Below are 23,979 nucleotides of genomic sequence, written 5' to 3' on the forward strand. Positions count from 1 at the left end.
TGTGTGAGTAACTATTTCGGCTGATGACTACATGTGTGTGTGAGAGATAACTCTTCGTCGCCTTCTATGCATGTGTATAAATGATGATTTATGTGTTCATGTACCCCAGTGTGGCTCGCTTTGACGTTTTTGTTGTTGCGTGATTATTTACTAACAGCCTAGTGATATCAACATTCGCCACAGTATATATGTATATTAATTATATGCGTATGATTGAACTTCTGACACCTATTCTATTTTATAACTCGATTGTTATTTGACTAATGGATTACGGTTGACCAAAAAAATGTTAAAATTCACACTTTTTACAGCTCCTTGCGAAACGCTAAATCTGTATTGTTTAGCCTAAAAGTTTGCACGTACTAGTTGTATGGATATTCCAATATTTCTGGACCTAGATTCAGTAAGACTAAGTTTGAAGTTGTACACTTTTCTTTCATGTAATTTTTATGAAAGAAAAATGTACATTTGACAACTCACACTTACTGAATCTAGCCCATTGGGGGTGAGATCGAGAAAAAGTATTGTAAAGTAAGGGTCACCCTAATATATATAAATTATGAAAATTTAAATGATACATACCTCTGTAAGGGAGGCTTTAGTTCGTTTTATCGTCACATTACTGTGATTTGTAACAAGTGCTGTTATCAATATACTCTCCCCTGGCACATACCCTCCACGATCGAGTGCTACTCGAGCAACAACTTTGCCACCGCCAACACATGCTACACCAAGTTTGTGTTCAATTTCACAAGTGAACGGTTGCTAAAAAAATATATAACTACCATAATAAAACTCTTAAAAAATCAAGTGGCTATAATGAAAATAGATTTTAAGTAAGTAGAAGTGAGTGTTTACATGGGGATTGGGAATTTATAATGCATGCTTCAGTAGACAAGTATAGACGTCGTGCAAACAGACAGGCACATAAACACAAATACGACGTGCCACCTATTACCATTACCCCCGCAGAGGTTGACAAAGGCCATTAGGTTAGGTTAGGTTCAAGTGGCTGCCGTCCACATCGGAGCCGCACACCTAGGCCTTTATAGGCCCATTGTGAAACCCCACGGATTTGTTCCTACTCTCCTAATCAAACCAATTCGTTGAGTTTGTGAAGCTAACTAAGCGTCGGGTATTGAACTCAGCTATATCAGTCAGATCTACGAGAAACATCTTGCCCATAAAACGTTGCCTTCTTCTACCGAGCGCTGGACATTCACAGAGTAGATGCCTAACAGTGTCAGGCTCTCCTTCGTTGCCTCAGCTTCTACAATAATCATTAAATGGAGCGCCAATCCTTTCCGCATGCGGTCCAATACAAACATGACCAGTGAGAAGACCTATACCTGAGAAAAGATCCCTCTTACGGAGGGTGAGAAGCTCTCGCGATCTCTTCTCATTCCATTTCGGCCATGTGAGTTTTGCCGTGTGGCATCTATCATGATGCTTCCACCTAGCTGGAGAGCGGCATGCCCAACCTCTTCCAGGATGGCGAAAGTTGAAGGGAGGTACCCTTTCTTGCAAGCTCATCCGCCATCTCATTACCTGGTATGCCCTTACGTCCCGGAACCCACACCTGATGCAGAGTAAACTGTTCAGCTATCACGTTAAGTCATCTGCGACAGCCTACCACAGTTTCAGAATTAGTTGTGATAGAGTCAAGGGCTTCCAGTGCTGCTTGACTGTCTGAGAAAATATAAATGTGCTTCTGAGAGACTGCCTTCTGCCTAAGGCAGTCCACACCGTCTTGTATGGCCGCAAGCTCGGCCTGAAATACGCTACAGTAATCCGGAAGGCGAAACGATCTTTGTATGTCCAATCGTTCCGAATAGACACCCCCTCCGACCCTGTTATCCAGTTTAGATTGAATGCTGTTACTGGGTCAATCAGGGTCATTCACCCACTGTTCCCTCTCAGGGATTAATATCTCGTATCCCTGGCCATTACAAAGGCCAAGCCTTCTAAGTCAATAGATCCAGATGGTAGAGCCATACCAATGCTGAAACACTTTGGCGATGAGGAAGTAAACTACCTGACTCACGTTTTCAAAATTTCGTTGAAGTCCTTTGTCATTTCCGAACAATGGAAAACAGTAAGGATAATTCCACTACTAAAACTAAAACCAGCTCACGGGGGTGAGTCATATTGACCTATATCACTTCTCTCGCCAATAGCAAAGACATTGGAAACCGTCCTTCTGCCTCCATTGACTTCGAATCTTCGCTTAGCCACCCACTAGCGTGTCTTCTGCAAAATGCATAGCACTACTACCGCGCTAGCCGCCATAAGATCTATTACGGACAGTGCATAGAAGGTCCACTCCTTCCCCCTTGTCTAAAAAAATGGGCCGCAAGATACCAGAATGGGCGGAAAGCGCCAGTTCAATTTAGGAACAGAACTTCAAAACCTATAGGAATTTAACAGGGAGTGCCACAGTGTGGTGTCCTGTCCCCTCTTCTGTTTAATTTCAACATATTCAAGCTGCCTTTCTCACCAGAAGGAGTTACCATCATTTCCTATGCCGATGACTGCACTATACATGCTTTCTTCGCCTCGTGCGATCTGGTACTATCACCGATCAAGTCCAGGGCCACTCTGTTTACTCTGTGGAGTAACATTCGATAGCACTCTTACCTTCAAGGCACATGCCTCCGAAACTGTGTCTAAAGCACAAAGCCGCAACAAAGTTCTCAAGTCGCTTGCCAGCAGGACTTGAGAAAAGGATAAATAAACGCTGCTAACCACTTACCAAGCAATTGGTCTGGTCGCCTGGTCTTAAAACACATACTTGAAAAGGCTGCAGGCCTGCCAAAATGCGGCACTCAGAGCTGGCAGAAGATGTATTTTTTTTATGACCTCTGAACATCATCTTGGCAAGAGAGCTCGACATTAAAGAATAAAACGAAATGAACAGACAGTGCTTAGTTGTAACAAACCAGGATACCCCAGCAAACAACTGCTTGATCTAGCCCCGACTCGGAAAACAGTGAGCCCCGTTATCGATATACACTATCCTACTTTTGCAAAATAAGAAAGCAGACTACCAAGGGGGACATAAGTCAACCTGGCCAAATTTCGTTCTGGATGCTTGTCCAGCATCAACCCCGACATACGTAATGTATCTCCTGCATGCGATGTGTCCCCACATAATACCACCCATCTTTTGAATTGCAATGTGGAACCTACACCACTAACGGACACTTTTCTTTGGTTCACCCATGTTGAAACTGTTAGTTTCCTTCGACTCCCGTTAGAGGACTTTGATGAAAATTTGTGATTGGTCGCACCCGTTGAATGGGGCGAAGCATTGTTAGCACAATAAATTGCCACTGGAAGGGGAGACGGAAGCGAATAAATAAAAGGCAAATTCGGAAAATAAAGAGAAGACGGGGGAGTGTAATAACAATGGAGATAAGGACTGCAAGAAAATCGTGAGTACCAAGTGCCTGTGAAGTTCAAAATGTAAACAAACATATGTACGTTTAGGAAAGTAAAGCCTTTAAGTTAACTAGACATTGCCCACGGGTTGAAGTTAAACCACAACAGAGGTAGGTTAGGTTAGGTTAGGTGTGGTTGCCTCCGCTGTCCAAGCGGAGACTCACGTAAGCAGGTGTGGCTCGTTGTGCTACCACGCGCGGCCCCTATTTCCTATTTCCCTACTTCCGAAGAATGTTAGACCCCAGTGAGGCTAAACCAGCGCGTTTGCCTGATGAAACGCAAGATGTCGTTTGCGTGTGCAGATTCAAGCTCCGCAAGACCGCCAAAGGAGTGTCTGTGGAGGCATAGGTACCTGGTTTTTGACAGTGCGGGACAGTGGCACAGATAGTGCTCCACGCTTTCTATCTCCTCCTCATCCCTACAGCTGCAGCAGAAGTCATTTGTCTGTAGGCCGATATAGGCACCATGAGTGCGCATGAGACAGTGACCTGTAAGAAGGCCCACTAGTGGGCTTATAGAGATACGGTTTAACAGTATCACCGATTGCGATCTCTTTTCATCCAGCTTAGGCCAGATTTGCTTGGATATTCTACATGTAGGTTCCATGGCCCATCTGGCGTTTGCTTGATCCGTGAATAGAGATCGCAAGCAGTGCTTGCACGTATTTAGAGGAGGGCTGGCGCAACCAGCGGAGGTTATTGTTTGCAGGTTGGTGCCTTCCCTAGCTAGCTCATCCGCAGCGCAGTTTCCTGAGATGTCACAGTGACCAGGAACCCATATAATGCTCAGGTTTCATTTATCAGCTAGCTTGTTGAGGGTTTCTCTGCTCTTGAACGCCACTAGTGACGAGGTGCTACTGCATTGCATTGGGATTTTATGGCAGCTTAGCTGTCCGAGAAAATTGATATAGAATTGGTCACCTGCAGGTTAGCAAGATAGAGGGCTGCTTCCCAGATACCTATAAGTTCAGCCTGAAAAACACTCTGTTGTTCAGTTTAGAGCCATCTGTAAAAACGGAGATTTCGTGATATCCCGGCTCCCTGCCGTTTGCCCACTCGTTCCTCTCTGGGATTCTTGTGGAAAATTTGTTGTCCAGAGGTAACTTTATCAGAACCAATAAGTGATTCCGGTTATTTTTGAGAAGAGCTTCAGCGTCTTCGAATTGATACCAACCGATACCGACAAGATATTGTTTTATTATCGGCAGCGAATTATTACCTTAGAGTTATCTGCTTGTTATCGGCTTTTTATTGGTTTATTATCGGCGTATTATAGTCGGCTCAAACATTTGTCATCGTTTTTTACAGATATCCTCCATGGTATGTTTTCAAACGGAGGATGAGACGCAGTGTAATAGATGGTGGTATTTAAGGTGTTTGATGTCCTAACCTTACCTCATCTCAGTTTTATTTTTGTTTTCATTTTTTATCTTTATTTTTCTAGACAACCGATCCGGAGGAAGTGGATACTCAACCATTTGTAGCTTCTGCTACGAAAGTTCGACCAAGACTCTAAAGATGGTACCACGGGAAGCATATAGCCCTCGGAGCATTCGTTTCTGCACACTGGGGTAGGCCCTTCGGGAGCATCGTGGGGGCTGTGGTTGATATCCGGATGCGGTAAGAGTTAAATAAATAAATGTAAGGCTCGACAACCTCCGAAGAGATTTTATGCCACTCTTCTCTTGCAATTTGCCTACATGTTTTTTGCCGACCGCGAACGGCAGCTGGGAAACTTTTTTATGGCATAAATATGCTCGGAGTGCTTGTCAAATCACTGCCGAGGGGCGACCCCGCTTGTAAAAGCTTTCTTCTAATTGAAAAAACGTGTTTCTAAAATGTTGATGTTGCCTTGTCCGGGGCGTGAACCCAGGATTTTCGATGTGTTAGGCGGAGTACGCTACCACCACACCACGGCGGCCGCCATTGCATTGTAACCGGGTGCCATGGCCCATAGGTGGGAAGAGGTGTTAGATAGACTTCTAACCACACCAAGGTAATGGTGTGACTACTCACATTATCAATATACCTTGGTCACAGTCAGACGTGCTTGAACTCGAGTGCATCGTAAAGTTAGGCCGACGACTGCAGGTATGTACGAGTATTCACGTTAATTCGATCTTTTCATATCCCCCATGGTATGCTATCACTTAAAAAACTAAGCTTACGCTCATATTCAGGATTCCCTCATACTGTGAGCATGAGATGTTTACAAAATAATGAAATGAAAACGGTGGAAGGAGAAAGATATACATATTTAACTTACCGCCAATATGGGTCTCTCTAAATTGAGATCGATCGGATTCATCACAATAAATACTTGATGATTTTTGTGTATAAGACCGTTAGGTTCTCGTAACGCCGCCTTACAGTAGTATTGTATCCAACCATAGCGACCCAAAAACGTTGACGGTAATCCAACTGGTAGACCAAGTTTGAAAGGAAAACTATGTATACCGGGCGATAGTACTGATGGACCCTGATCCACATCACCCAAAAGTCGCATTCGGAAGTCAATATAATTTTCTTTGTCATAAGTGCGTTCTTGACGTGCTGTACCCGCACGTACTACACCTTCGCCTACAACATGAAAATGTAGACCCAACGCTGGCGTATCATCTTGTAATTCGATAAGTACTCGACCGGATAAAAATTGACCCGGAAAGTACAGCAATGATGTATTATCAAAAATAATAAGAAATTTTAACAATTTTCGTGGCATTGTCTGTTAGTTATATTTGCATTGCATTCCTTTCTGAGATTTGTATGTGGAAGCGCAGTTTCTGTGCAACTATGTGTCGTGTGCTGCTGGTCTTGATGTTGTCGTATATAGTATCACTGTAAAACAAAACAAAAGCACACATTAAGATTGTTGTTTTTCTCTAACTGAATAAAAACTAATTCCTGAGGACTTATATTACGTTCAAATTGTGAGGAAAGGAGTGGAATCTTCTTAGAAAACAGGCAAAAGCAATGTTCAAGCCGACAAAGATCGTGGAAAGCGAAGCGTGCAGGGATTAATGGAGGTATCTGTTGAAAATCTATAAATGTAAAATGCAGAAGTGGAGGTTGAGGAGCTTGGTAACTGGTACCAAGATCGAACGCGCGGTATTATCTCCTCTACTGTGAATGCTGGTGGCCAACCAGCAGCTCATACGGCTCGACGAGGAACCCGTCAAACCAACGACCTACGTAGATAAGCGGCAAATGTCTTCCAATAATTAGCTCTTCGATGGATCGGGCGCTTCGAGAACATACAGTGGTAAATTTTCACATCACTAAATAAATGCGCAACAACAAAAAACATTAAAGCAAGCTACATAAACACATTAATCATCATGTACACATGTACATACAAGGCAGCAGAGAGATACTCACCATCAGCCGAAGTGGTACTCACATATACACACGCATATGGCTATGCGAGAGACTATAAATTACAAATATACATGTACATATATGGCTGGTAACCAATCATGAAGTTCGCAAAGTTAGTAGACCTTAGAAGAAATGGATGAACGAGAAAACAGAGAGTATAAAAGCAGCACAAGCTGAGTAGTTGTAACAGCAGCCTTAACAAATAATAAAAATGTCACCCTGTTTCCAAATTTCTGCAACACTCGTTGTCTACTGTGAACGAACAACAGGTGTTGGAACAACTTGGAAACAGAGCAATTCGGCTCGGCAGAAAAAGACCGGCTATGATTATAAATTTGGCAGCTATACATTTCGGACGTGCTCGTCAAAAAAGTTATTCATTAAAATAAACGTGAGTTAACTTTAAAAGAAAAAGTAGAGTTTTTAATTTGTCTCGAATGTGTGCCTGGCGGAAAAGACCGCCCAGACAATCATCATAAACCGTACAAGCTCAACAATATGGAGGCGGCGCCCTCCGCGCTAACCTAAAGAGAAGGTAACCCAACTTATTTTTCCATCGAATTTGTGTGTACATGGACCGTGTAATGGCATGAATTTCCACGTGATAAGAGTGTACATAGTCAGTAATCAGTTTGATTTAAGCACGCTATTGGTTGCGAAGTATAAGTGTTTTTGTGAAGTATTTTCAAAGTATTTTAATAAAGACCATTTTGCATTATTGAATATTGGAGTTATTTATTCGACAATTTAGCGATACGAACGTTAGTAGAAGGTGTTTTACTTAACATTCTCTTCTTGAGTTGAATTCTCCCCTTTTTTCTTCCCCTCCCCCTTCTCCAATTACCGCTTCTTATCTCTTACATTCCCCTTTTGAAAGGTTGCCTCAACAATACATTTCAAATAAATCGCACTATTAAGAGATTTTTGGAACAGGTTGGCCCTTGGTTCACATCCCAAATCCTAGAAAGTTTTACAAATGTTAAGCTTGTAAAAAAGGAACACCTCTACTAAATTTGGAGCAAATGGTACCGATAATTAGATTTTTTAGAATTGGTCGGCTTCTTGCCCACTTCCCCGAATGAAAGGATTCACAAATATTACCTTAGGCAAAGAGGCACCACTGCATCGAATTTCACGCAAATCATATGCGCGTGTATATGTGAGTGATACTTTGACCGATAATTGCATACTTTTGTGAATATCTCAGATATATGCATGTGTTTGTGCATATCTCTCCGTTTTTTGTATGTACATATGTGTAGACATAATGATTGATTTGTTTATGTAGATACAAGCGACTGCTTAGTATCGGCTTAGAGATGATAGTATGCCTTAGTATGTTAATATTCATCACACTGCTCTCCACCTAAGTCTGATCGTCCCGATTAGACAAATTTCCTGATCTAAACGCCGCTAGCATCTCCAAATGAACCATCCTTCTATTTCGTGGTTTGCCAATGGTTTGTATGCGGTAGATGGTATCACTGATCTTCTTCACAACTTTGTACGGGCCTTCCCAATTGCACCAAAATTTGGATGGAACACCTTTCCACCGGTGAGGGTTGTATAGCAGCACCAAATTTCCCTCCCGGAAACCTTCCGAATTATTGTTCTTGTCGTATCTGTGTTTCATCGTAGTACTCATTATCCTGATTCGTTCCCTCACACTCTGTTGTTTGGCCAATGATCTACTTCGTAGAGCTTGCGCTTGACGGATTGGCGTCGCATAATCAGTGTCGTTCCCACGCATCACAACAGTAGTGCACCCTGGCTTGAAACTACCCTCGCATTCATATTGGGAAATTATTTCCTTCGTTTTTGTGCGTCCATTTGGTTTTGTCAATGCCAGTGTTTCTCTCGCAGGTACTTTTGATTTCGCTTTATTTGGCCCATTCGATCCATCAACCTTTACCTTAGACTTGCGTGGTCTTTGTCGAGTCTTCTCCACCAGTGCTCGATTACTGCTGAACCCTTTCTCCAAACTGAAGTTAAGTGGGGAATCCTGGTTCTTATAACGCATAACCATTCTCTGCATATCGATCCTGATGTCATGGTCATCTAAGAAGTCCACTCCCAATATGACTTCATCAATAATCTCCGCCACAACGAATTTGTGTAGAACCATGACTTTCCCAATTAAGACTTCCCTGCAAAAATTGTTGGATTACGTGTTCTATTTTCTTCATGTTGGAGTACTCTAACAATACTCCTTTGCAATGCGTTTGCGGACCACCATCAGCCGATCATTGCTCGTTTTTTAACGACCGTGATCACAACACGATGACGATCGAACAGAGTTGCCAAAAGTAAAATATTGCATACAAATAACTGATAATAAAATTTTACTATGGCAACTCTGATAAAATGCAACAGCGCACTGGTTTTATGTATACATACTATAGTATAGAGAAATATTAGTTTCTTTATTCACGCAAATGCTAAATAACATAAGAATATTCGTAGTATAAAATATAAAAGTTGTATTGCCCCTCTTCATTTACTTTCATTTTAAATTAAATTCACTCCGATAATTCTTTCCGACAACACAATTCCTCTATAGTACTTTGGCATATGATCCTCTGCAGAGCTGTTGAAGAATGAAATCATTTGCTTTTTGAAATTAGTGCTTTTCTACAATCAGTATTTCACAATTTTTTCTTCATACGAGAATTATGCTTTAAATTTTTTAATTCTGCAATCATGCTGAGAAATAAGGATTTCATTCAGCACCGCATGCAATTGAAAAGAATGCTAAATCAAACTGCAGAAATAAATATACTGAAATCAATGAGTGCACTCAGGTGATTTCACATTTTTGGTGTGTGAAGTCATGCATTCAGTACCAATCACTTGCTACAAAAATGCTCTAATACTCCCTAAAATAGTACGAAAAAATGTAAGTTCCTTTTTATGAAAGTTGAAATTTAAAAATTTATTAAAAAATGTTTATGACGTTCTTAAGGATAAGAATAGTTGAAACAACTTGCTCAATAGCGTTAAACATGACAATTTGAAAAAGCGCAATGTAAAACAGAAAAAAAAAGTATTATTTTCGGCAGGTTGAACATTCCTGTCTTTCATACTACCTTCTTTTTTCCCAATAAACAATGGAACAAAATATCTGAAAGAAAGAAAATGTTAATCCTCAATTTGATTATCTATCTTTTACATCATTTAAGAAAAAACTTTTTCAGAAAGTTTACTCAAACATTAATTTGCAGCTTGTTTTTTGTTTAAGAAACATTAGAGACGGGCTTTTCGGAAAATATTTGAACTTTGGCCGATCTATTTTAGGACACCTTGCATACACATGTATATACAATCCTATCGTCTACTGCAATAGCAGAATACGAGAAAACCACATTGGCGGTCGAATGCTAAAATACCTCCAAGAATGTTGGGAGAGGTGTCAAAATTCGAAATCGAAATTTTCTCGAAGGAGATACTTATTTGCAAAAAACAAAAATTCTTGCATTTTTTAAGATTTTTTTGTACACGCCAGGGACCCAACCAGTTACGAATTTTATAATAAAACACTAAAAAAAAAGGTTTTTTATTAAAAATATGTTTGTTACAAATTTACAGATAATGTCAGTTAAAACACTACAAATATTTTAAACCTCTATAAACAAAATATCAACAAAATCCAGAATAGAAATACATATATAGTTTGTATAAAGTAAAAACCTACCCAATCTAATAGCACTTAAATTTTTAATGAAAAGAACCCCACACGCAGTTCAGTACTGTTTTTGGGCGCACCGTTTAAAAAATATCTCTGAAGGCAATGATGCGAGGCAGCTTGTTGAAAAACATCACTACTAAAACATTTTAGAAAAACAGGCGGGATTGGGAAAGGGGATGTGGCACTTCCCCTAAAGAATGTATTTCCATATCGCTTAAATCCTGGACCGCTAAATCCACATTACTGAAACTTCGAATAGCTGCTAATCTTGTTATTGCTGGAGTGTTAACTAAATCCAACTGAATTTTTTCCCATCTAAAAGGAAAAGGACTCAACTAATATAGAATTTGAAAAGGATTGCTTCAATAAAATTAATTGATTGAAATGAATTTTAAAGGTGTTTTCTATTTGGAACAAAGCTTCAATACAACATCAAAATTATTATTTCATTATTGCTTTATTGGAAGGCTTTTAGATACAAAAATATAGTCCGTTTTCTTGGAGTTTCGGATTTCATAGTTAATGTTACAACATTTTCATTTAAAAATTCATTGTATAATTAATGAAATTCATAAAAGCACCAAGAAAATGCAAATTATTATTTCTGCAAAGTTTGCGGCACAAGATAATATGGATTTTTAAAAAATTTAAACATATTTGGTTGGGTGAAATATTTTTGAAAATTTGAGTATGCATTTTATTTTGATTATATTCGAAGTGCTTTCTCTTTTAACTATTTTTTGTTAAAAACGTTATATTTAAAAAGTTAAATTGTGGGTCCATTAAACTTCTGTGTACAATTTGTGTTACTGTGATTTTAGATGTACTTGAAAACTAAATAATATAGGAGATTTAAGAATAAGGTTAGCTCTCAAATGAATTCGAAATTAACATTGATAAAAATGCTTATTGGGTTGTCAAATAATTAAAATTTTTTATATTTAATTTTTTGTTTTGGTTTTGACAGTAAAAAAACATGACCGTTCTTCTGCTATCACAACGTAGCAAATTCGACAAATATGAAAAATAAAAAAAAAACAGATTGTAGTAGATCAAAATGGTGGAAGGTGGAGCTTTGTAACTTGTAACAATCGATATTATTGAGGGTTTATTTTTTGTTTCGAAACTATCGAAGAACATAGACTAATCAAAACTCTCAAAAAGTTTCCCTTCTTCCAAGTCTCAAAGGGTGCACCGCATATTATCTGGTAGGTAAGCATCGGTGCAATTCAGGAACGCAACATCTAATCCAAGAAGAATTAAACAACAAACTTCTACATATAGAAGCTCCTTTTGCCACCAGAAGGAGTGGCCATTGTATCCTCCGCACACGAAATTACGATAATATCTACAGATCCCGGCCCAACCATCAATACGGCACCTGAGAACTCAAACGTATTTAGAAGAAAAACATAAACAGGTCCTCAGAGGTATCCACAAAAAATCGTCAGACCTCTATGCCAGAAATTACCCGGCGAACCCCTTTCTTAAAGATAATTATACTGAAGTCGCAGAAGAGGAAAACAATCTCGCTCGGGAGACCCGCGTCACTCTAGCTCAACTTCGATCTGGATACTGTAACAGGTTAAACGCTTACCTATTCAGGATCAACCGCGACATACAAAATGTATGTCCTGCCTGCAACCTGTCCCCACATGGCACCAACCATCTCTTTAATTGCAATGTGGAACCAACGCCTCTAACACCCCTTTCACTATATCCATCCCTGTTGAAACTACAGGTTTCCTAGGATATTGATGCCAATTTTTAGGTGGTCGCACCTGTTGGATGGGGCGAAGCACTGCTAAAACAACATCGACGGTTTTGTGTACAATCGTTAGTATCACAAATTCATTCTAGCGGCAATTTTTACACATGATGTATGTTAACACGAACAAAAATAAATACGAATTTTTTAATAATTAATAATGAATGCCGTTTAGCTAAAGTGGTCCCTTGAGTAGCTTATTATAAAATTTACAACAGTAATAAAATGTATTGGAGGACGAAAATAGACGAATTTCGCCTGACGTTGTTAATCGGTCACTCCAATAAACACTTTTTGTAAGGCATAAATTAAACTAAAATTTTCGCTCTCCCTTCGATTCATAAAATTAAACACATGTTTAATTCACGGTATTAAAAATATAATTATATTAAAATAAGCATATATGTAGTGGCTCCTCAGAGTTATTCCACATCCAATGTAGCACACTCCAAAACTTTCATTGTATGTATCGTATCACCCCGAATTTGCTTAGACTTTTTTCTGAAATAAAACACTGTGCATTGCTTCTTGACGCCTACCGCTTCGAATTTTTAAATGCTTTTTTCTACACTTTCACTTCAAAAACACCATTGAAATGCACTTTATAAAATACACATTTTATGTGGCAATTGATTTCCATTAACCTCCTTGAAAAATAATGCTTAATTTAATAGAAATCAGTAAAGAACTTTATTAAAATACAAAATGTCAAAACATTGAGTCAGATTCACCGTAGTTATTGAATGCGAAAGCCAATTTTTGACCTTATGACTAAATATTATTTTGTTGTAGGTAATATTATATTCCAATTTAGTTTTTTGAATATTTTGACTCTCAAATTCGTATGTCTGATTTCTTCCAATCGGAATTAAAACACATTTTATTGGGTTTAATTCCTTTGAAGCAAAATCCACCGAATACAACTTTTTAGAAGTAATATTTTAAATGAAATATGGCAGTCCGGTTATTTATAACTATTTTGACAACTTCAAACCAATCACAGATATGTTAACCATCAAAAGTACGAAAGTATCAACCCTGAAAACGAAAATTTCAATGGAACTGAATGAAAAGGTGATTGCAGTCAACAAATTTTGCAATCACTCGTGAGTGGGAGTGCTCTCGATGCACTCACAATCAAACTGAATGCTTTTTTACAGTCATGCAATCACTAACAGAATTTTTGAATGGAAAACATGAAATCGCATTCAAACTTGGCTTATATATTTGAAATCAACTAATCATATTTGTAAAATGAATCAGTCTTGATTTATAACTGTATTGATTGAATCATTTTACAGCCCTGATCCTCTGTGGGTGCTCCATGGAGTACTACAGTGAAAGTACTTTGGAATGTACTCTCACGTATGTACTCTATGGAATACTCACAAACAAAGCGAGAGTGGGATCACCTACTCCTCTCCTAGGACATCGCAATGTTAATTGGAGCACATTTTTTGTATGAATACAGATTAGATTTGGAGCAGTCCTATACTCCCAAAGGAGTATTCCTTACATTATTTATAGAGTACTCGCGTTTTTTGAAGGGTTCACAGATCACTTCTCCCCGGACTTGGTTATACTCGTCAGTGACCGTACGCAACCTTGCTCCAGGTAACGGCTTTACTCTCCTGTTGACCAAATCAGATCGAATCAAGGAATGAGATGCGCCCGTATCTACAGTCAGTACACGTTCTTTGCCATCCACATTCCCTCTGACGGTAGGTCTGCTTGATTTCCTTCCAACATGCGGCACAGATATCGCAGAACATTCAATAGCTAGAGCTAGCTCTCGATCTCTACATTTTACTCGCTCTTGCTCATCCCCTCCAGCTTTGTTATTAAGACCACCCATGCTGTTGAAACCACTAATTCCTTCTAATTCCTTTGCCCTCCTAGTCGTGCCTGAAGTTCGAGTTTATTGCCAGTTGTACTCAATCCACGGCTCTCCAACCCCTTCTTCAGTTGCTGGATCTTCAATTCACTACACTTTGCCATGTCCTTGTTGTATTCAAAATCTTCGGAATTTATTCAACAATTCCCCTTCTGACACCAATTGTAACGAATTTAGGGAAATTCCGCTTATTTCCAACCTTCTGCAAACGTTCGAATCGCTAAACTTTCCCATAAACAACTCCAACACTCAATAATGCAAAATGGTCTTTATTAGAGCACTTCACAACCAATTGCTATTTAAATCAAACTGATTGCCCATGCCTCAGCGGGTGCTGCTTTTATACTCTTCGGTTTCCTCGTCGGCATACTTCTAGGCATTTCTCCTTCTAGAATTGACTACTTGTTTACCAGCTATAACCTCACCAGCTATAAACTACAGATGCACGCTTATAGCTTCACATATATGTGAGTGATACTTCGACCGGTGATTGCATACTTTTGTGAGAATCTCAGATATATGCATGTGTTTGTGCATATCTCGCCGCTTCTTGTATGTACATATGTGTAGACATAATGATTGATTTGTTTATGCAGATACAAGTGACTGCTTAGTATCGGCTTAGAGTTGCTAATATTCGTTGCTAATATTCGTCACAATATTGTGGCGAATTTTAACACCACTAAATAAATGCACAACAACCAAATATTAAAGCAAGCTACATTAATCATCATTTACACACATATATATAAGGCGACGAAAAGATTACTGACGCACACACATGTAGTCATCAGCAGAAGTAGTTACTCACCCATACACATTAGTGTGGTTCAACATCTTATAGTAAGAACTCAAGTTGAATGTTAAGGCCAAGGGACCCTCCAATTCTTTTATATTTGATAAAAGAAGTGAGGAGTCAAAATTTCAGGGTCATAGGTCATTTGGAAGGCAGTGCTCAATGCTGTTTAAAATCTGAAAACTGCAATTTTTTCTAAAATTTCTGAAAAAATGATTAGACATGTTAGGCAACAAGAACCTTAATATATATGCATGTTTTAAATAAGGAACCATCTTTAAATAAGTACATTTTATTGTGAATATATATAATCAATATAAAGTCGTTATATTTTCCTTTGGAAGTGGTCGGTTTCTGTAGGCTTTCTAAAACGACCTTCTTTGTTGGTTCAGTCGGCTGTTTTTCCTCCTCATCATTTGTTATGAGTTTGTTAAAATCTTGAATTAGTTTAACGCCTCTTTCGGCGATGTCACTGACCACTTTGATTTTATTAATTGTATTTCTTGCCTCTTTAAACACTGGCTTCTTTTCCCATTCACTTGGGTGTTTGTCCAAAAAGCTTTGCTTAATGTTTAGCTTAGTAAACAACAACATTGTTCTACTGTTAGCAAAATCTGCCAATTCACATTCATCACTTAGTAAATTGGCATTTCCTCTAATCATCCTCTCCGGTGCAGAGAGAGACATCTTATTCACAATGCTTACTTTGTTTCATGACTCACTTTTGTGGGAAAAAGTGATAATCTGACCAGCTCGTCGCATAGGTACTACAAATGTGACTGCAACTTTTTTTTGATGGTTTAGCTATCTCTTCATCAATTGCGCAGTATTTCCCAGCCTCTTTCTAAAACATTAGGTCATTGAAAGCTGCATTGGTGCTGATTGAAGTCTCTACCCAGTTTTTCACGTACAGAAGTGCTCCAAAAACGGATAAATCTATCCAAATTTTTTTTCTCCTTGTTTGTGAGATGATAAACTCCTTGATTTTGGAAAATTAATGGTGTGTGGTCTGATCGATCAACTTCATTCCATGACTCCTTCAACCTTTTAAATATTTCAGGAGAGCTTCAACGACCATAATGTAAATAACTTGCTCAAAATTATTTGCATTATGTGATGGCGACATGGTAAGCATAGAAGTTCTTTGTTTAGCTGTTTTTCAGTGAAATTGCATACACCATTCTCCATACCGGTGTTGACGCTTGTTGTGTCAAAGCCCATACCAATGACTTTATCATCGAGATGCCATGTCTTAAGAGTTTTAACTACTGCATCTCCAGTTTTCGTACCTGATGCACTAGCCAATTTTGGCACCCCCAGCAGTTTCCATTTCCATCACCATAGGAAACTAGCACTGCTAGTCTGTCTACCTTTTGTGAACCTAAAATGTCAGGCGAGATTTTGCTGTCCCAATGAACAACAATTGGTTCTTTTATACCTTCTAAGTTTAACATCATCTCTGTTTCGTTTTCTTTTTATCGAACTTCTTGAAAGCGGCAATGCTGCGGGATCATGGCCACGATCGGACACTTTATTCCTGTCTAAAGCCCTGCCACATTCATGTCAAAAAGGCTCTTGTTGTTGTTGTTGTTGTAGCAGTGCTTCGCCACACCTAACAGCTGCGACCGGTCACAAATTGTCATCAATATCCTCTAACGGGAGTCCAAGGAAACTTGCGGTTACAACAGGAGTGGACCATAATGAAAGGGGTGTTAGAGGCGCTGGTTCCACATTACAATTAAAGAGATGGTTGGTGTCATGTGGGGACACATTGCAAGCGGGGCATACATTTTGTATGTCGGGGTTGATTCTGGATAGGTAAGAGTTTAACCTGTTACAGTATCCAGAACGAAGTTGAGCAAGAGTGACACGTGTTTCCCTGGGGAGTATGCGTTCCTCTTCCGCAAGTTTTGGGTACTTTTCTTTGAGTACTGGATTCACCGGGCAATTCCCGGCATAAAGGTCCGACGCCTGTTTGTGGAGTTCACCAAGGACCTGCTTGTGTTTTTTGCTTCATGCGGCTAGGTACTCAGGTGCCGTATTTCCTCAAAATGCTTACGGAGATGACTCCTTAAGCCCCTAGGCGGTGTTGGCTCATCAATCAGATGTCTGTTGGGATGCCCAGGTTTCTGGGTATTCAACAGGAACTGTTTGGTTAGCATCTCGTTTCTCTCCCTGATGGGGAGTATTCTCGCCTCATCATGTTGATGGTGTTCTGGGGACATAAGAAGAGAGCAGTATTTTGACAGGCCTGTAGCTTCTTCCAGTGGGTAATTTTTAGGCTTGACGACCATATGGGTGACGCGTAGCACATAATCGGTTGGCCAATTGCTTTGTATGTAGTAATGAGCATTTCTTTATCTTTTCCCCAAGTACTGCCAGCAAGGGATTTGAGGATTTTGTTACCGCTCTGGATTTTCGGTACAATTGCGGCTGCGTGCTCACCAAAATGTAGATCCTGATCAAACGTCACACCCAAGATTTTGGGGTGTAGGACAGTCGGTAGCGTAGTGCCATCGACGTGGATGTTCAAAATGGTCGATATTTGGGACGTCCATGTTGTAAATAAGGCCGCGGAAGATTTAGTCGGTGATAATGCCAGGATTCGGAGAGATCAGGGAGGTACCCGTTTATTCTGTTGCAATGCTCATCGATCTGTGCGCCTGGGCCTGCGGCCATTATAGTGCAGTCATCGGCGTAGGAAACGATAGTAACTCCTTCTGGTGGCGAAGGTAGCTTAGATATGTAGAAATTAAACAAAAGTGGGGATAGGACACCACTCTGTGGCACCCGCTGTTTAATTCTTCTTGGTTTTGATGTTTCATTTCTAAATTGCACCGATGCCTGCCGACCACCCAGATAATTTGCGGCCACCTATTAAGACATGTGGAAAGGGTAGACTCTTCCAGGTCTTGCAGTAACGTGCCATGGTTGACCGTATGAAAAGCTTTTGATAGGTCTAGCCAACGTGTACTGTTCTATGGTGGGGGTTTTGATTTAAACCGCAATTTATCTGGGTGCTGATGGCATTTAGCGCGGTGGTGGTGCTATGGAGCTTTCTGAAGCCTGATGACAGGCTAGCTGCAAATTTGCTTGGAAGTAGGGGAGCAAAGTGGCTTCAAGCGTCTTTGCTACTGGCGATAGAAGAGATATCGAACGATACGACTCTCCTATGTTAGCTGGTTTCCCAGGCTTTAGAAGCGGGACCACCTTGGCCATTTTACATTTTTCGGGTATGACAAAGGTGGAAAGAGACAGGTTGAAGACATGTGCTAAATATTTGAAACACTCTTCCCCTAGGCTTTTAAGCATCGGCATAGCTATGCCGTCTGGGCCCACTGCTTTGGATGGTTTAGCGTGACCAATGGCATCCTCAACCTCTTTGGCGGTGATGGTAATTGGTGACGCGCTGAATTTATGGTTATGTGCGTGTCTGTGGGCCTCTGTCTATCTTTGTCGACCGTAGAATGCATTATATATTGTCGGCAGAAAGCGCTCGCGCATTTTTTCGCATCCAAAGGCGATGGAAACTTTGTCATTGTGCTTAGACGGATTCAATAGGGACTCTACGGTGGACCAAAACTTACCCAAACCAGCAGAGCGGTTATAATCCCTTAGGTGCTCCTCCCATTTCGCCCGCTTGTGTTCATCCACAAGCAATCTGATGCGTTGGTTTATATCAGGCATGCTTAACCAACGAACCGATATCATTTCGTTACGATAATTAACGTTAATAAACGAAACAAAGTCATTTCGTTTCGTTTATTAACGTTAAAAACGTCAAATTAACGAAATGATTTCGTTTCGTTTTCTGTCATATCAAAACGGAATCAAATCGTTTATGTTCATTATTAATTTCAAACTATGCTGGCAAAGCTGATTGATGGCGGAGTCATTAAAGGTGAAAGCAATAGCCAAGCTGATTGCAACTTTTCTCATGAATTTTGACAGTACGAACATTTCTCAGAGTGTTTTTGACATTACCACCAACGAATTACACAAACAAATTATATGGAGTTTGTGTGTGTATGTGCGCTCGTTGTTACCACCTTACGGCTTCACCATGGCTATAGCATTGCCAGCACAATTCAAACATAAAGTATCACGTTTTTGTTAACGTTTTTAACGTTAACGAAAGCTTTTCGTTTCGGTTAAAAACGAGATACAATTTATCTTGATAATTTCTTTATCGATAGTATTTCGAAGTGTTTCAACGGAAACGGTGGAAATTTTTTGATAAACGATTAGCTTAACGTTAAGGTGCATCCCTGGTTTATATCCCTTATTTGGGGGTCGCCTGGATCGAGCTGTCTTATAAGGTCACGTTCTCTCGCTAAATTTGCGGCCTCCGCCGGGAAGTGGGGCAGAATTTCGGGAATTCTTCCGGCGGGAATGAAACGTGCCGAGGTGGATTCAATGACCTTGCGGAAGGCACGCTACCCTTGGCGGGCATCAGTCGGGATAGGGAGGGCAGCAAAGAGGTTGTCTGTAAACGATTTGTATTCGTCCCACTTTCCTTTTTTAAGGTTTATGAAAGTGCGTTTTTCTGTGACGATGAAGTCGGCGGTACGCTCGAGCGAAATAAGTATAGGCAGGTGGTCGGATGACAATGTTACCATCGGCTGCCAGTTGACGCAGTTTACGTGTGGGGGCGTCTCCATTTATTGTGCAGAACGTCGTTTCTTCTACTTGATCCGCCAACATCTCACCACTGTCCGCCCGCAAGTTTGAATGCCATAGATCGTGATGGGCATTGAAATCGCCTAAGATAATGCGATTGTTGCCAGTGAGTAAGGCGCTGATATTAGGGCGGTATCTAAGACATTGTCCCTGTGGTCGATGCCAGGATCAAATATATGATATTGCACAGAGTGGTGTATGATAAACGCGAGGCCGCCTCCATTTCCGTTCATGCGATCTTTTCTGTGGACATTATACCCAGAACAGGTTTGCAGTGCAGATCTTGCTGTGAGTTTAGTCTCTTGAATCGCAGCAATGCGGATGTTGTGCCACTTCATGAAATCGACTATCTCCGTGATCTTCCCAGTTAGTCCATTACAGTTTAACTGCAGAATTCTGAAGTGCATAGGGGGAGACCTCGCCACTCTGGGAGTAAGTGGGGTTTCATTGCGCCATGTTGCCAGGTCGCAGACCCAAATCAACCGGGTACCCCAATGCTTGCCCAAGGACGCCCAGTCCCAAGGCCACAACAGCAGTTACGTCCTAGTCTTCCTCAACCCAGTTACGGTTGACTACGCCTGGACTAGAACGCAACTGCTGTTGTGGCCTTGGGACTGGGCGTCGTTGGGCAAGCATTGGGGTACCCGGTTGATTTGGGTCTGCGACCTGGCAACATGGATTAACATATATTAATCTTTAGTTAGATGTAACAAAATTGGAGGGTCCCTTGGTCTCTAAAACAAACTTTGGTTTTTTTGGGCCACCCTAATATACATGCATAGGGCTATAAGAGAAACATAAACTACAAATATATGTAGCTCAATTACCAAGCAGGAGATACAGCAGTTCTAGAAAGCCAAACGTCTAGACCTTAGTAGAAATATGCGAATGAAGCAACGGAGAGTATCGCAATCGGTAATCAGTTTGATTTAAACACGCAATTAGTTGTGAAGTATAAGTGTTATTGTGAAGTACTCCCCAAGTAGTCTGATAAAGACCATTTTGCAATACAAAATATTGGAGTGATTTATTCAACACTTTCGCGTTCGAACGTTAGCAGAAGGTTTCAAATAAGCGGAATTTCCCTAGATTCGTTACAATATTTTAAATTTTTTAATTGACATGGTTTCGCAAAAGTTACTACATCCTAATTAACTACAAAAATCAATCATCCGAAAAAGGCTGAAAATAATGTGTCAAAAAAAAGGTTCGCCTTGCTTTTATCGTATCAAAACTTTTCATATACTCACTCCAGAGAAAATATGTACAAGGAAAGGCGAATTCAGTACCAGGTGTTGTTATCCCAACAGTTGATTGCCTCTTCTAGAAAAGGAGGTGGTAGAGGTTGGGATATAAAATTTGCTAACAAAATTAGGGAGGCTTGATATTCATTTCAGACCTATGGTCCCACGAACAATATTACTCAGTATGACCCATAGATTCAGAAACTGGATGTGCCTTTTCAATAATAAATTTGACCCACCCTAATTTTACCCACCCTAATGTATATATAGGGCAAGTTGCGAGGGCAACTACGGTCGGACCCCTTCTCAAGAAGAGTCCCACAAGGGATCGTTCCACTGGAACAAGAGAAGGGCTGCAAAAGTCCTGTCAAGGTATGAGGGTGTTCCGCTGGAAACGCTGTCAGATAACGCCAGGAATTCGGTGGAAAGGGCGCGAGCTCTACTGCCGAATTTTCGGGGTTCTCTGCCAACAAGTGCAACCCCATATAACCGTCAAAGGTCCGATGAGGATATCAAACCACCGCCGAAAAGGCACCAGAATCACCCCGCGGTAGCCAAACCCAGCTTTGCCGAGGTAGCCAAAGGCCGGATCCTTATAGGAATCCTGGACCGAGGGAATGACCGTGGTGCAATCACTAAAGACCAGTGGCCGTACGTCCGGAATGAAATCGGTAACGCCATTCTCGACGTGCTGATGGAGTCGCCGGGTAGTCCGCCGCGAGGTTCTGATGCAGGATGGTACCAGGGCCAAATCAAGGTATTCGCTTGCGAGGACGCAAGGTCTGTTGCGCTGTACAAGGCAGCAGCCGCAAAGCTGGGACAAGTCTATCCCGGGGCCATTATCGAGGTCGTCGACTGGAAGGACATTCCGGCTCGGCCAAGGGCCAGGGCGTGGGTTCCAGCGGTTCCAGCAGAACCTGAGAGAATTCTCAGGATGCTGCAACCGATGAACCCGGCTCTCACAACGCAGGACTGGAGTGTCACCCAAGTCGAGGACACTGTAGGACCTAGGAGACAGGTCGTGTTAGCCCTGAATAAGGAAGCTCTCGATCCCCTTAGACGGAGCAAAGGAAGAGTGTTTTACGGCCTCGGCGAGGTCGTAATTCACGTATACCGTAGGGACGCACAGCGCGCATCGCTTTCGAGTGCCTCTTTAGACACGGACATTGAGGCACCCGAAGTGGAAGCGGAAATCTCCGACGCCGAAAGCCTGGTTTCCGCCAAGTCAAATTGCGCAGGGGCTCTGGGCAGTTTGTCGATGGAGGATGCTCTGCTGAATAGCGACGGAGGATCCCAACATCACGGTGATGGAGGCAGGGGAGTCTGAGCAAGCTCATGCTGAGGTTGCTCCAGATAAAACTGCACAAAAGTAAGGCAGCCTCGGCTGCTCTTACTCAGTACTTCGAAAAAAGCATCGAGTACGAAATACTCGATTATTTTTTGGAAAAGTATCGATACTACTCAATCAGTAGTCGTATCGTTCTATCACTACTCACACCAACGACAAGTGTGTGAAGTTTCGTAAAGAGTAGTAAATTTATTCCTCATAACCAAGACGTTGTCTGCCGATATCTTGTTCTGAAACTTGTATGGATTCTTTGAATTACATAGAATCGAAAAGCATTTTTTGAATAAAAATAGCTCAAAAGTGGTAAATCGAACAAATATCATGGTGAACTAGTCACCACAACACGATAACTTATTAGATTAACAATTTGCTATCAATTCCATATTTTCAGATATTTTTATTGATCGTTTGAATCAGAATCACTTTCGATTCGTGTTAAATGGGGTTACACTGAAATGACAGCCCGGTATCTGTAAAATCCCGAGTCGCTCGGGTACATAAAATCTGCTACAATGATAGTATGGAACGATACTGCTCCAGCTTTTCAAAGTTTTTTCTTCATAAGCAAATTTTAAAAACACCAACTATTCCAAACATCTTTTGATATTTGCCCCTATTTCAAGCGATTTATTGATTTTTGAAAGAAATTAATTAATTATTGGTGAACTGCTAGGCTAGGCTCAGCTATGTACTTCAACCAAAAACAAATTGCTTTGCTACGGTATGGTTATCACTAAGGCGTTATGCTATGGCATCAATAACAGAATACATTGATTTGTATAGGGCTGATTGCAACAGCTGTTTTATACGGAGTTTGCCATAAGAGCCATAAAGTACTTATTCCGAAATTTTCTTTTTATCTCATGGTCTATTCATTAACGAGGAAAGCTTAAAGCTAGGAATAAAGATTGATCTCACAATCTAAGGCATTTGCATGTGTCACACTCTCATTGCTACCAACAATCAAAAAAATTTTTTTTAAATCGCAATTATAAACATTTATTTGTAGATAACACAAAAATAAATATACCATTTCGACTGCTGATGGGAATATCACCATATCTTAGCTGCCGTTTCGAGAAAGCTCTATGTTAGAATAATTTCTATATGCTTGGACGTGAGCTGCAACGTGTATGAAATAGGGTGTTCAGCCGAGTATTGGTGATTTTCCACTCAGTAGTCGATTTATATCAACATCTTATCTCTCGATTTAAAAAGGCTATATTTATTGGAGCATTTGTGTATGTAAAATAACTTATACCATCCTCAATAGCTACCATCACCGCACAAAGTTTTTCATTCACAACGCCCGGTGCCCCAATAAATTTATCGGCCGCAGCACATGCTTCTCTGGTCATTGTTTGCCTGACAAATCCCACTTCCCTCAAACGACGAACTTCCTCTTCCATTAAATGAAGGTAAGTATATTGGAGTATATTCGAAGTTATCCCATTTCCTGTAGTTAGCTGACCCCATCCAGTAACTCTATATATCTGTCCCGTGAAAATATGCAATGGCGATATTCTATTGATCCTATTATTGTTCCGATATTGTCAAACCTTCCATCCACTACCACCACAGCAATACGCAAATCCAAAGATCCGGGAACAGGAGCATGTGGATATTTTATATCTTCCACATTGAGAATTTGTGCAGGTTCGTCACGTAAATTCGTCACACCAGCCGCAACTTTGTAATTTGTACAGTCAGGATAATGTCCCACACATTTTGCAGCTGAGATCGCCT

General features: G+C 40.6%; 1 protein-coding gene across 3 annotated transcripts in view; it reads right to left on the minus strand.

Annotated features, from left to right (window-relative positions):
- The window catches only part of Vdup1 (arrestin family protein Vdup1), a 178,941-nt gene that overhangs the window by 18,617 nt on the left and 136,345 nt on the right, over window positions 1-23,979 (minus strand). For all 3 annotated transcript variants that reach the window (XM_067788694.1, XM_067788693.1, XM_067788695.1), the window contains exons 2-3: window positions 5,707-6,278; window positions 583-765 (exon numbers count right to left, since the gene is read on the minus strand). In XM_067788694.1, coding sequence (XP_067644795.1) covers window positions 583-765; window positions 5,707-6,162 — 639 coding nt within the window. In that variant the 5' untranslated portion in view covers window positions 6,163-6,278. The remainder of the gene's footprint in view (window positions 1-582; window positions 766-5,706; window positions 6,279-23,979) is intronic.

This window comes from Eurosta solidaginis, chromosome 5 (assembly GCF_040869045.1).
Source record: "Eurosta solidaginis isolate ZX-2024a chromosome 5, ASM4086904v1, whole genome shotgun sequence".
Classification (NCBI taxonomy): Eukaryota; Metazoa; Arthropoda; class Insecta; order Diptera; family Tephritidae; genus Eurosta; species Eurosta solidaginis.